A 14025-nucleotide genomic window follows, 5' to 3' on the forward strand; every position below is an offset into this window, starting at 1 on the left:
GTTATGTAAATAACTCAGTTTAGTATTACCTCCAGAAATCACTATCAGTGAACAAAGTTCACTATGCAATCCACAAAGGCAAGTTAAAACTGCATCATGCAAAGAAGAAACAATGTATCAATACATTTCAGAAATGCTGCTGTCTTCTCTGTGCCAAGCAAAGGTCGTCTAAAATGGATTGATGTTAAATGGAAAACTGTTCCGTGTTCAGATTAATCAAAATTTTAAATTCTTTATGGAATCCATGGACGGTATGTTCTGAGAACTCAAGAGGATAAGGACCATCCAGCTTGTTATCAGAGCACCGTACAAAAGTCTGCATCTCTGATGGTATTGAGTTCAATTATCGGATATGGCATGGACACCTTACACATCGTGAAAGGCTTTATCATTACTGAGCATTATACGTATAGAGGTTTTAGAACAACATGTGCTCCCACCCAGACAATATCTATGTCAAGGAAGGCTCTGCATATTTTGGCAAGAAAATGCTAAACCATATACTGCATCCATCACAAAAGCATGGCTTTACAGAAGGAGAGTTTGGGTGAGGAACTAGACATCTGCAGTCCAGATCATTCATCAATAGAAAATATTTGCCGGATTTTAAAACAAAAAATCCATCAAAGAAGACCCAGCAGTGTTCATCAGCTAGAATCCTATATCAGACAAGAATGGGACAACATTATTCTCCCAAAACTCTAGTAATTTCTCTCCTCACTTCCCAGACGTTTACAGACTGTGGTAAAAAGAAGAGGGGATGCTACACAATTGTAGACATGGCCTTGGCCCAACTTTTTTGAAATTTGTTGCCATCATCAATTTTTAAATGAGATATTTTTTCAGCTGAAATTGAAAAATATCTAATGTTCCCCTTCTGATGTGTGTTCTATGTTGTGCTCTGAATAAAATACTTATATAAGAGTTCCAAGTCACTTGGGATAGTCAGTGATTATAATGTCTCTGCAGCACTCTGGAATATGTTGGTGCTAGATAGGAAAATATAGGGAACATACACGTATGTTACTTTAACTTGTATTCGTTCACTGTCATTGCAAGTATCAAAACAAATTTCTTTTCTAGGATTCCCTACCCTGCACAAGCAGTACTCCAAGAACTTGCTATCCAGGTAGAGATGGCATACCCAATTGCAAAGGTACAGACATTTGCAACTCTGCATGTGTGTGTGTGGGTGTGTGTGGGTGTGTGTGTGTGTGTGTGTGTGTTTTTTTTTTTTTCAATGAAGCTAACATTAAATTAAACAGAAATACACGTTGTTATTGTGGTAAATGACTATTATAGCTTAACATGTCTGTTTTTTAATGCAATATCTACTGTACATATGTGTATAGAGGCCCATTTCCAACAACCACCCCTCCAGTATTCTAATGGTACATTGTGTTTGCTAACTGTGTTAGAAGGCTAATAGATGTTTAGAAAGCCCTTGTGCAAGTATGTTAGCACAGCTGGAAAATGTTTTGCTGATTAGAGAAGCTATAAAACTGACCTTCCTTTGAGCTAGTTAAGAATCTGGAGCATTACATTTGTTGGTTCCATTAAACTCTCAAAATGGCCAGAAAAAGAGAACTTCATGTGAAACTCAGCAGTCTATTCTTGTTCTTAGAAATGAAGGATATTCCATGCGAGAAATTGCCATGAAACTGAAGATTTCCTACAACGGTCTGTACTACTACCTTCAAAGGACAGCACAAACAGGCTCTAACTAGAATAGAAAGAGAAGTGGGAGGCCCCGCTGCACAACTGAGCAACAAGGCAAGTACATTAGAGTCTCTAGTTTGAGAAATCGACACCTCACAGGTCCTCAACTAGCAGCTTCATCAAATAGTACCCACAAAATGCCAGTGTCAACATCTATAGTGAAGAGGTGATTCCAGGATGCTGGCCTTCAGGGCAGAGTGGCAAAGAAAAAGTCATATCTGAGACTGGCTAATAAAAGGAAAAGATTAATATGGGCAAAAGAACACAGACATTGGACAGAGGAACATTGGAAAAAAGTGTTATGGACAGACGAATCGAAGTTTGAGGTTTTTGGATCACACAGAACATTTGTGAGACACAGAACAACTGAAAAGATGCTGGAAGAGTGCCTGACGCCATCTGTCAAGCATGGTGGAGGTAATGTGATGGTCTGGGGTTTCTTTGGTGCTGGTGAGAGTGGGAGATTTGTACAAGGTAAAAAGGATTTTGACTAAGGAAGGCTATTACTCCATTTTGCAACGCCATGCCATACCGTGTGGACAGCGTTTGATTGGAGCCAAGTTCATCCTACAACAGGACAATGACCCAAAGTACACCTCCAAATTATGCATGAACTATTTAGCGAAGAAGCCGGCAGCTGGTATTCAATTTGTAATGGAGTGGCCAGCCCAGTCGCCAGATCTCAACCCTATTGAGCTGTTGTGGGAGCAGCTTGACCGTATGGTACGCAAAAAGTGGCCATCAAGCCAATCCAGCTTGTGGGAGGGGCTTCTGGAAGCATGGGGGGGAAATATCTCCAGATTACCTCAGCAAATTAACAGCTAGAATGCCAAAGGTCTGCAAAGCTGGAATTGCTGCAAAGAAGCATTCTGTGACGAAAGCAAAGTTTGAAGGAGAAAATTATTATTTCAAGTAAAAATCATTATTTCTAACCTAGTCAATGTCTGGACTATATTTCCAATCCATTATGCAACTTATTTGATAAATAAAAGTATGATTTTCCACGGAAAAAACAAAATTGTCTGGGTGACCCCAAACGTTTGAACTGTAATGTTTGTGTGTGTGTGTGTGTGTGTGTGTGTGTGTGTATGTATGTGTGTGTGTATGTGTGTGTGTGTGTATAAATTAAAAATGTCTCTTTTATGCTTAATGTTTGAAAATCGAGACTTGAGAGGAACCTGTATTGATGCTACCCAAACCACAGGATATAACTTAATACGGCCATCTTTATCATTCTCTGAAACGCTACAGTGTTTCAGGAAAAATATACTTTAATGATCTTTAAATATACTTTAAAGATCTCATGTATGTACATAGGGAGTGACCGGTTCATCATCTGAAAAGGCGCTATGAAGAGTCGTTAGGGGGAGGGGCTAGACTAGTCTGGTTTCCGGTTATGCTGCTATAAAGTAATACTTTCCCAGAGTCCAACTGCTGCCCTCAGTTTGACCATAATAAACTTCCTAATGTGTCAGGTAAATTTTCAGCATCATTTCTGTGTCTGTCTTTGTCACTCTCCTCCTCCTTCTCCTTTCTTCTGCTCACCTACTGTCTGCATAGAATTTTACGGACATAAACTTCTATATAGATAATGTGAAAATCTCATCTTCTCCTCTTTGACTATGGAAAAATGATGTTTTCTTTACTCTCAGTCCCCCATGAATGCAGTCAGTCTCTCATGCCCTTTCATAAAGTTGTCAGCATGACAAAGCAGAGCAGGAATGGCACTGTTGAAGTAGTTGTGTATACACTGTTTTTATCTTAATTAAGGTCCTCCACTGACTAAAAGCCAGTGTTGTCCAGTAGAGGAGGATTCCTTTAATCCTTCTACAACTAAATGTGAGTAAGGAGATCATAGTTTAACTGATATAATCAAGATTGTATTATTAACGGGCTTGTTCACTATTCAGTTAACCCTTTCTCATTCCCTGTGTTCCCCCCCAGTAAAATTATAACACCTATACTCATCCTTCAGTGCTGGAGCTGTTACAACACTGTTGACAGTTGCTTTCCCAAGGATTGGATAACTTTATGTCATGTGATCCCTATGGCCAATCATCAGTCACTTTATTATTTCCACCTTCAAAAGTAATTCACTTCTGGAGGAAGCGAGAGGAGCCGAAGCTCTGACTTTATCCTGATGTCCTATTTGTCCAAAATAGGGCAGAGTAAAACCACCGATGATTGGTAGCAGAAATCGCGTGACATAACATTGTCATGCAATTCCTGGAAGAGCCAGTGCCAACACCACTGCAATGGCCCCAGCATTGAAGGTGAGTATAGGTATTATTTTACTGGGGAGAAACATAGGGATTGACGAAGGGTTGTCCGAGAAGTGAACAACCCCTTTAATCCAGTTTTTAAAATGTTTATATCTGTTACAGATCCATCATCACCATTTTACCCTGTTTGAAAAAGTAGTTGCCCTTAAGTTACTTAGTTCAGGAAACGTTTTAAAATATTTAACAAACATATTGATAACCTATCCTGAGGAAACGTCTGAGTTTTAGGTTTCTGATACCCAGCAACCCAACCACTCAGCTGACGACTGAAGTTGCAGCTGTTAGAGGTTCACAGTCTACAAGTTCTGTACTGTATATAATGGTGGCCTTTCTTTTGTACTGCAGTTCTCCTGGAACAAAAGAATTCCACATAGTAATTCAGAATGCCCTGTCCATCTCTCCCATACATGTACTAATTTTAAAGAGAAATAACATAACATAGCATAGGACATCGATAAGACTAAAAGATTTGTCCGATCAAAAGATATTGATGATCTATCCTCAGGCTAGGTCAACATTATTAGATCAATGGGAGTCAAACACTCCACCCCTCCCCCATCCACCTTACCGGTCAGCAACTATTTGCTCCAGTGGCTATTTTAAAGAATAGGAGCTGTTCTGCTGTACTCAGTAGTGGCCACTGCATTCGGAACTAAACTGCGTAATCAAGCTCCTTTCATTGTTCACATCCAATCTCTGCTGGAGCTGCTAGTAACTGTTTGATGGGATTGCTGGGTGATGAACCCCCACAGTTCTAAAATGTATGACCTCTCCTGAGGACAGTTCATCAATATCCTACAAATGTACAACTTTTTTAACCACACTCTTCACTTTTGCTTGTTTGCACATTCTGTGGCAACAATGACAATCTCTAAATGTTTAGTGTACCATCTGTGAGCTTCTTGCACTTGTCATCTGCTAGCTTCTTCTACTCTTCCACTATAATTTTCTCAATCCCATGTTTGCAGATTTTATTTTTCCAGTAACAAATTTCAACTCTTTCCAAAAAGTTTTGCAATTGCATTGAGATGAGGACTAGAGATGAGCAAATTCATTTGTAACAAATACAATTTTGTCATGACTTTCCCCCAAATTTCAGATTTTAGGGGACCTGACCAGCTAGCCATTTGTTTATACATTTGCATGTCTAATTTGGGTCGTTATGCTGCTAGTTTTTTTCACACTCCGGATCACATTTTACTCAAAAATGCTCTAAATCCTCTGATTTCATTGTTCCTATAACACAGTCCTCAAGTCAAAGAGTCAGGAAAGTAGTGCCATAGCATTATGCATCCTCTTTTATGTTTCACTGTTGGTATGGTGTACCTTTCTTTATAAGTTTCCTCCCCTTCTTCCCAGAGCTATAACTTTTTTTATTTTTCTGTCCACATAGCCATATAAGGACTTGTTTTTTTGTGGGATAAGTTGTACTTTTTAATGACACCATTCATTTTACCACATAACGTACTGAAAAATGCGGAAAAATTCCTAAAGGGGAGAAATTGTGAAAAATACGCAATTCTGACAGGATTTTTGGGAACTATTTTTTGCACTTTTTGTGGCAAAGATGATCTTGGATTATGATTCCACTCATCAGTCCGATTATGGCAATACAGAGCACGTCCAGGTTTTTTTATTACTTTAGTGGTGAAAAAAATCAGAAATTATTTAAAAAAAACTGGGGGGGTCACCATTTTCCAACAAATAAGCAGTAAAGTTTTTGTTCATTTTTTAGTTAATGGAGCTGTGTGATCGTTTTTTTTGTGGGGTGAGGTGTCATTTTTATTAATAATATTATGGGATAGATATGATGTTTTAATAGCTAGTTGCTGCATTTTTTGTGTTATTGCAGCAAACAAAATTACTTAATTTTGGTGTTCTTGAATTTTTTTTGGACAAGGTATACCTTTTGATATAATTTTTTTTTTTTAAAATGTTGATAGATTTAAATTACTGAGCGCAGAGAAAACATGTATTTTTCAATTTTTCATTAGATTTATTTTTAACGGGGGAAAAGGTGGTGATTTGAGCTTTTAAGTAATTTTTTTTCATATGTTTTAAAACATTTTTTTTTATTTTCACTGTTCCTAATAGTCCCCTTAGGGGACATGAAGCTGCAATCATCTGATCACTTGTGCTATATACAGCAATGCCATAACTTGCTGTATATAGTGAAAATCAGTGTCCCATATAGCCTGGCCACAAGCTGGGTTTCAAAGGAGAGTTGTAATGACAAGCATGGAGGTTTTCAGCAGACCCCCTGCTGTTATAGCACCCCATCGGAGACCCACAGTCACATCACGGGCTTGCCGATGGGAGCTTAGAATGACATGCTGGCGAATGTTAAATGCCGTTGTCAGAGTTTGACAGGGGAATTTAACAGGTTAACAATAGCGGCCGGAGATCAATACACCTGCAATTATTAGAGGAAGGTCCTGGCTGTAATATACAGCCATTACCTGCCGAGTATGGGGCAAGCTCACTCATGTGTCAAGTGTTAAATTATATTTTAAAACGCAACCAAAAATTAACCGAGGAAAAATTATTTCCCTTTAGAATATTGTTCATATGTTCTTGACGGTCAGCAAGGTCACGACATCCAAATCAGACAGAAATATGAAGAAGGTGTATGGAGTGAATGGAGTGACTCAATCTTTGTACCTGCAGGTAAGCTTGATACTAGAAATGAACAAATCAATTTGATGCAAATTGAATTTGTATTGAATTTTCTGGAATTCACTGGGCCCAGCAAATTCGAGTAATTTGCTACCAGATCACATAGTATAACACAGTCCATTAGGAGGGACTATCATATCCTATATAAAAGCCGAGGCAGGGAATTAGACAGCCATGTTAGGGTGAATGTAGCTAATAAGAGGACGTCTCCGCTGACAGCTTAGGAATATCGATAGGAAGAAAATAATAAAATATTGGAGAAATACTACAGACAGTGTGTGTTGTACAATAGTAGTTGTGAATAAGACAAGTGCAGTAGTCTGCAAATACCATAAGGCTTTATGCACATACTGCGTTTTTTTGTGCAGTTTTGTTGTCAGAAAGTTCTCACTTTTGACTTTGCAGCAAAGTCTATGAGAATTCAGTTTTGCTGTGGGCAGGTTGTAGTTTTTTGTTTGCAGTTTATTCCACAAACTTCTGACAAACTGCAGCATGTTCTTTCTTTTTACGTTTTGTCCCTGCGTTTCTCACTAGTGATGGAAGGGCTCACAAATCAATCCCCCGCAGATCAGTGGGGGATTGATCCTTGGTATGTGGCAGGATGCCGGTCCCCATATAATCTACGGCGACCAGAATCTGGCGCAAAGGGGTAGGAGGAAGCGCTTCATACTTACCGAGTCATCAGCGCGGCTGTCACACTGCTCCTGCAGCCGCTCATTGACTTCCCAGATCCTCATTACCTTCATGAATGTGCAATGCTTTCCCTGCCCACCAGTGTCTGTGATTGGTTGCAGTCAAATGCGCCCCCACGCAAAGTGACAGAATGTCTGACGCTTCCAATCACAGACCCGGTCTGTGGGTCTATCATACTGTAAAATAAATAAATAAATTAAAAAAAAAATTGGTATAGGGCCTCCCCAAATTATCATATCCAGCACAGATAAAGTGTTTAGCTACAGGCTACAGTTCTCAGCTGTGCGCTTATCTTGGCTGTGTATCAAAATAGGAAAAAACGCATGCAGCTTTTTTTTTTAATTATTTAAATAAATGATTTTAAAAACGGCTTTCACTCCCCCCAGTTTTGATACTCAGCCAAAATAAAGCCAGACAGCTGGGGGCTGTATTCTCAGGCTGGGGACACCCATGCTTATTGGGAGCCCCCCAGCCTAAAAATAGCAGTCTGCAGCCGCCCAGGATTGTGGCATCCATTAGGTCTGATAGTCCCAGAACTTTACCTGGCTCTTTCTTTCTGATTAACCTGGGGCAGTGGCAATCTTCGTAATAAGGGGTTAATCGCAGCTCACAGCTGCCACTAAACCTGAGATTAGTGATGAGTAGGTGTCTATGAGACCCCCCCATCACTAATCTGTAAGTGAAAAAAATACAGTAAACACAAACACTGAAAAAATTCTTTATTTGAAATATAATACAAAAAAATACCCTTTTTCACCACTTTATTAACCCCCAAAACACCCACGTCTGACGTAATCCACACGAAGTCCCACGACGATTCCAGCACTGATACATCTGAATTCACCCCAAGCGGCCTAGAACACCTTAGATTGTGATCCCCAATGGGGGCATTGTTTCTGATATATGTAAAGTGCTGTGGAATTAATCCACTAAATAAGTAAAAAAAATATTACATATATTATTATTACTTACTCTTATGAAAATGAGAGAGTGATCTAGTGCAGGGCTGACAGAAACTGTAAGCAGGTTAGGGACCAGACAAGGGCACCTCCTCTTGCTTCTCCAAGGAAAGCACAGTTTTAAGAAAATCTGACATTGCTGAATGCTTGCAGCTGCCCGGTACCTTCCTCCGACCGCAGGCATCCAGCATACTGATGGCCAGGACACAGGCACACATGTGAGCAGTGTCAGTCACTGACCCCACTACCCCATCTCTTCGCCTGGGTCTATAACAAGTAATACAACATATTGACAAATTCTGGATTATCATTGCGGTTTTGATTATTTTCTTTATCACAAGACTCGAACTTAAAGAAGTTGTCCAGTTACCAAAACTGATTATTTTTTTTTCTGATAAATCTTGCTAATATGTGCCCCTCAACACATCTATTATGTTTTTTCAGCAAAATTACCTTTTATTGTGCACTAGCAGCACATGCTCATTGCTGGCTCCAGCTCTGATGGGGTTAATCTCTCCTCTGACTTCCTGTGTTCAGTTCCTACAAGTCCCAGAATTCTTTGTGGCTCTGGGGCGGTGTCTAGCTTATCTAACACACCCACTGTGTCTAACACCCCCACTCTCCTCTCCACCCAAAGCCTCCTCCCTGCCTCTTCCCTGTGTGGATGCACTGAGAGCAATCACACAGAGACATCCGAAGCTGCCAGCTCTGCACAGCCAGGGGAGGAAAGTGTGTGTGTGTGTCAGTGTGAGAGTGTGAGTGAGTGTGTGTGTGTGTGTGTGTGTGTGTGTGTGTGAGTGTGTGTGTGAGTGTGTGAGTGTGTGAGTGTGAGTGTGTGTGTACAGAAATTATGATTATTAGCCGGCGCAACATGTGAAAAAAATAATTGGGGAAAAAAAAGTGAAGGGGTCATGAGATTGCTTTTTTTCCCTCTTGCCTAGTCTGTGTGTCGTCCGTATCATCCGCAAACCGCATATGACCGGATCCTGTGGATTAAATGTGCAGCGCATGCAACCGTTATTTTACTGGATCCTTCTGCAGCGGGACACAGAATTTATCGGCCGGCGCTGGAGTCAGCTGACTCCTGATCTCACAGCTCACACATGCTGCAATGGCTGCAGGTGGGCTCATTCACATGACCGTTCCGTTTGTCCTGGTCAGTTCCTGTTTTTTTGCGGACCCACAGACAGGACCATCTTTTCAATGTCTTTTGTGTAGGATCAGATGGCACATGGTAGCACTTCCATGTGCATCCGATCCTACAAAAAAACCATCGGATGCCGTATGTCCACTCCGTTATTATGGAACATGTCCTATTCTGTTCCGTAATAACGAACCGTGACTCAATACAAGTCAATGGGTCCACAAAATTCCCGGAAGCAACGCGGAAACACTTCTGTGTGACTTCCGTTGGGTGCCCGTGCAGTCAGTGTCCCGCCCCAGCCCCGCGGCTGCCCGCTCAGCAGTGTCAGCTGCGGCCCGCACTGCAGTGTCAGCAGCCACGGGGATGACAAGCGCTACCGTCAGGAGGTTAGTAAGTTCATTACCTACGGTGATGAAGTCCTGCCCTCCTGACGTCAGCGGTCGTCACTGCCTTCTATGCCCGCCGCTTGTCACATCACCTCTTGCTGTCGACCCGAGACTGTGACTAGTGGTGACGTCATGGGCCGCTCGCGATACTTGGTTTGTGAAGGCGGTGGTCATTGAACTCGGTGACAGCGCTGCTGTCAGGAGTTCAGAGATCATCGCAGGTAATATGCTTCGCTAACCTCCTGATAGCAGCACTCGTCATGCCCTGCAGTGACCTGGGCTGGCCTATTGATGTTAGCTCAGGTCACTGCACGGCTCTCCCAGCAAATAGGGAACATTCTGTTCTTCATTGACTGGAACATTGACTATGGTATGGATCGTCGTGGGACCCCCTTGTATTACACCAGACCTGGATTTGTTTTTCTTTCTAATAAATTGGTGAAAGAGGGAATGTGTTGGGGAGTGTTTTTTCAAATAAAAATGTGTTTGTTGTCTATTTTTATTTTTTATTACTGCCTGGGTTGGTGATGTCGGGTATCTGATACACGCCTGACATTACTAACTCCAGGGCTTGATGCCAGGTGACATTACACATCTGGTAGTAACCCCATATATTACCCCGTTTGCCACCGCAAGGGGAAAAGCACCAGGACTGGTGCATCTAATGGATGCGCTACTTCTGGGGCAGCTGCAGCCTGCTATTTTTAGGCTGGGGAGTGTCCAATAATGGTGAACCTCCCTAGTCTGAGAATACCAGACTACAGCTGTCCGCTTTACCTTGGCTGGTGATCTAATTTCGGAGGACCCCGTGTTTTTTGTTTTAAATTATTTATTTAATTTAAAATAACAGCGTGGGGTGCCCTCTGTTTTGGATTACCAGCCAAGGTGAAGCTGCCAGCTGTGGTTTGCAGGCTGCAGCAGTTTGCTTTACCCTAGCTGGCTACAAAAGATAGGGGGACCGCATGTCATTTTTTTAATTATTTATTTTTGGCTAAATACAAGACTAAGCACCTTAATGCCACATGAAAGTCACAAAAGGGTGCCAGCTTAGAATATGCATGGGGGTGGGACATTATATATGTCTTTCTCATCTATCTATCTATCTATCCAGCCCTCTATTCATTCATTCATTCATTCATCTCTCTAGGCTGGGGCCACACGGGGATTACTGCGATCCCCTCGCATTACACTCGGCTCATGCTCAGTACAGCAGAGCTGAGTGTCATGCGTGTGTCCCTGTGACTGAGGTCCGACTGTGCGAGCAGACCTCAGCTGCGAGGGGCGGTCCAGCACTCGAGGGGTGGGCCAGCACCGAGGGGTGGGAGGGATTTCTCTCCCTCTCTCCTCCGTAGTCCACCAATTTACCGCAAGTGCAGTGCGATTTTTCTCTCACCCCATACACTTGAATGGGTAAAAGAGAGAGTCTTGCATTACAGTCGCAGCATGCTGCTATTGTTTTCTCGGTCCAATTAGGGTTGAGAAAATAATCACTCATGTGCGCTAACACACAGGCTAATATTGGTCCGAGTGGAATGCGATGTTTTATCGCACTCCACTCACACTGTTTTTTTCGCCGTGTGGCTTAGACCTTACTTGTTCTGTGTCCCCCTGCATCCATCACAGCGTGTGCAGGCTGGAGTTCAGCTGAGTTCAGATCAGCTGACTCCAGTGCTGGACTGAACTCAGGTGACCTCACAGCCCGTACACGCTGCGATGGATGCAGGGGGACACAGAACAAGTAATCGGCCGACACTGGAGTCATCTGATTACTTGGGATGAATGAGCAGTAAAATGCTCTGGTGCTCGATGGGCGAAGCCCATGCCGATTTTTTTTTTAAAAAATTCATTAAAAATAAAAAAAACACAAACAATCACATTGTTTGTGGGCTCCCGCTGCATTTTCTATTGCTAAGGGTAACCAAAGCAGCTACTGGCTGCTAGCCCCCGCTGCTTGGTGTTACTTTCACTGGCAATAGAAATCCAGGGAAGCATTTTTTTTTATAAAGGTATTTCCCTGAAAAGTTTTTTAAGAAAATGACGTGGGCGTCACCATCTTTTTGTATGCTAGCCAGGTACAGCAGGCAGCTACAGGCTGCCCCCAACCCCCAGCTGCCTAGTTGTACCCGGCTGGGAACCAAAAAGATAGAGAAGCCCTTTTTCTTCATGAATTTCATGAAATAATTAAAAAAAAAAAAAAAAATGATGTGGGCTTCGCCGAATTTTTCAGTCCAGCCAGGTACAACTAGGCAGCTGGGGATTGGAATCCGCAGTGCAGGGTGCCCAAACTTTCTGGGCCCCCCCACTGCGAATTGCAGTCCACAGCTGCCCAAAAAAAATGGCGCTTTCATAGAAGCGCCATCTTCAGGCGCTGTATCTAACTCTTCCAGTGGCCCTGGTGGCAGGTGGCATGCTGGGTAATAAGGGGTTAATACCAGCTATGTTTTACCAGCTGGTATAAAGCCGAGATTCTTAATGTCAGGCCAAGTTTGACCTGGCTATTAAGAATCTCCAACAAAGGGTTTAAAAAAAAAAGACATCACACAGAGAAAAATACTTTATTAGAAATAAATACACAGACACAGTAGGGACTCCATGTTTATTACTCCCTCTCACCCCTCCACGATGGAGAGATTTCTGTACTGACCATGCCAGGAGAGAGCGAGGGAAAAGAGAGAGAATGAGGGGGGGAGGAAAAGAGAGCAAGTGGGGGGGAGGAAAAGAGAGCGAGGGGGGGGAGGAAAAGAGAGCGAGCGGGGGGGGAGGAAAAGAGAGCGAGTGGGGGGGAGGAAAAAAAAAAGAGAGCGAGCGGGGGGGAGGAAAAGAGAGCGAGGGGGGAAGGAAAAGAGAGCAAGGGGGAGAAGGAAAAAAGAGCGAGGGGGGGGAGGAAAAGAGAGCGAGGGGGGGAAGGAAAAGAGAGCGAGTGGGGGAAGGAAAAGAGAGCGAGGGGGGAAGGAAAAGAGAGCAGGGGGAGGAAAAGAGAGCGGGGGGGAGGAAAAGAGAAAGAGGGGTGAGGAAAAGAGAGCGAGGGGGAGGAAAAGAGAGCGAGGGGGAGGAAAAGAGAGCGAGGGGGGAGGAAAAGAGCGAGGGGGGAGGAAAAGAGAGCGAGGGGGGGAGGAAAAGAGAGCGAGGGGGGAGGAAAAGAGAGCGAGGGGGGGAGGAAAAGAGAGCAAGGGGGGGAGGAAAAGAGAGTGAGGGGGGAGAAAAAGAGAGCGAGGGGGGAGAAAAAGAGAGCGAGGGGGAGGAAAAGAAGCGAGGGGGGAGGAAAAGAGAGTGAGGGGGGGAGGAAAAGAGAGCAAGGGGGGAAAGAGCGAGGGGAAGGAAAGAGCAAGGGGGAAGAGCGAGGGGGGGAGAGCGAGGGGGGGAGCAGAGAGCGAGCGGGGAGAAGAGAGCGAGGGGGGAGAAGAGAGCGAGGGGGGGAAGAGAGCGAGGGGGGGGAGAAGAGAGCGAGGGGGGAGAAGAGAGCGAGGGGGGGAGAAGAGAGAGAGGGGGGAGGAGAGCGCGAGGGGGGAGGAGAGCGTGAGGGGGGGGAGAAGAGAGCGAGGGGGGGAGAAGAGAGTGGGAAAAGAGCAGGAAAAGAGAGCGGGGGGGAGAAGTAAGAGGGGGGAGGAGAGAGGGGGGAAAAGAGAGAGGGGGGTGAAGAGAGCGAGGGGGGGAGAAGAGAGCAAGAGGGAGAGAAGAGAGCGAGGGGGGGAGAAGAGAGCGAGGGGGGGAGGAGAGAGCGAGGGGGAGGAGAGAGTGAGGGGGGAGGAGGAGAGAGCGAGGGGGGGAGGAGAGAGCGAGAGGGGGAGAAGAGAGTGAGGGGGAGAAGAGAGCTAGGGGGGAGAAGAGAGCGAGGGGAGGGAAAGAGAGCGAGGGGGGGAAAGGAGCGAGGGGGGGCAAAGAGAGCGGGGGGGGGAAAGTGAGCGAGGGGGGGAAAGAGAGCGAGGGGGGGAAAGAGAGCGAGGGGGGGAAAGAGAGCGAGGGGGGGAAAGAGAGCGAGGGGGGGAAAGAGAGCGAGGGGGGAAAGAGAGCAAGAGGGGGAAGAGAGCGAGGGGGGGAAGAGAGCGAGGGGGAAGGAGAGAGCGAGGGGGGGGAGAGAGCGAGGGGGGGAGAAGAGAGCGAGGGGGGAGAAGAGAGCAAGGGGGGAGAAGAGAGCGGGAAAAGAGCGGGAAAAGAGAGCGGGGAGA

The 14025-nt window shown here is 44.4% G+C and overlaps 1 protein-coding gene across 1 annotated transcript in view; it reads left to right on the forward strand.

The window, feature by feature from the left end:
* IL12RB1 (interleukin 12 receptor subunit beta 1) overlaps positions 1-14025 on the forward strand; it is a 159687-nt gene that overhangs the window by 70088 nt on the left and 75574 nt on the right. Inside the window, exons 5-6 of the mRNA XM_075352434.1 lie at positions 1084-1156; positions 6558-6668. Of these exons, the coding sequence (XP_075208549.1) occupies positions 1084-1156; positions 6558-6668 (184 nt within the window). The remainder of the gene's footprint in view (positions 1-1083; positions 1157-6557; positions 6669-14025) is intronic.

The sequence above is a fragment of the Anomaloglossus baeobatrachus genome, chromosome 1 (assembly GCF_048569485.1).
Source record: "Anomaloglossus baeobatrachus isolate aAnoBae1 chromosome 1, aAnoBae1.hap1, whole genome shotgun sequence".
Lineage (NCBI taxonomy): Eukaryota > Metazoa > Chordata > Amphibia > Anura > Aromobatidae > Anomaloglossus > Anomaloglossus baeobatrachus.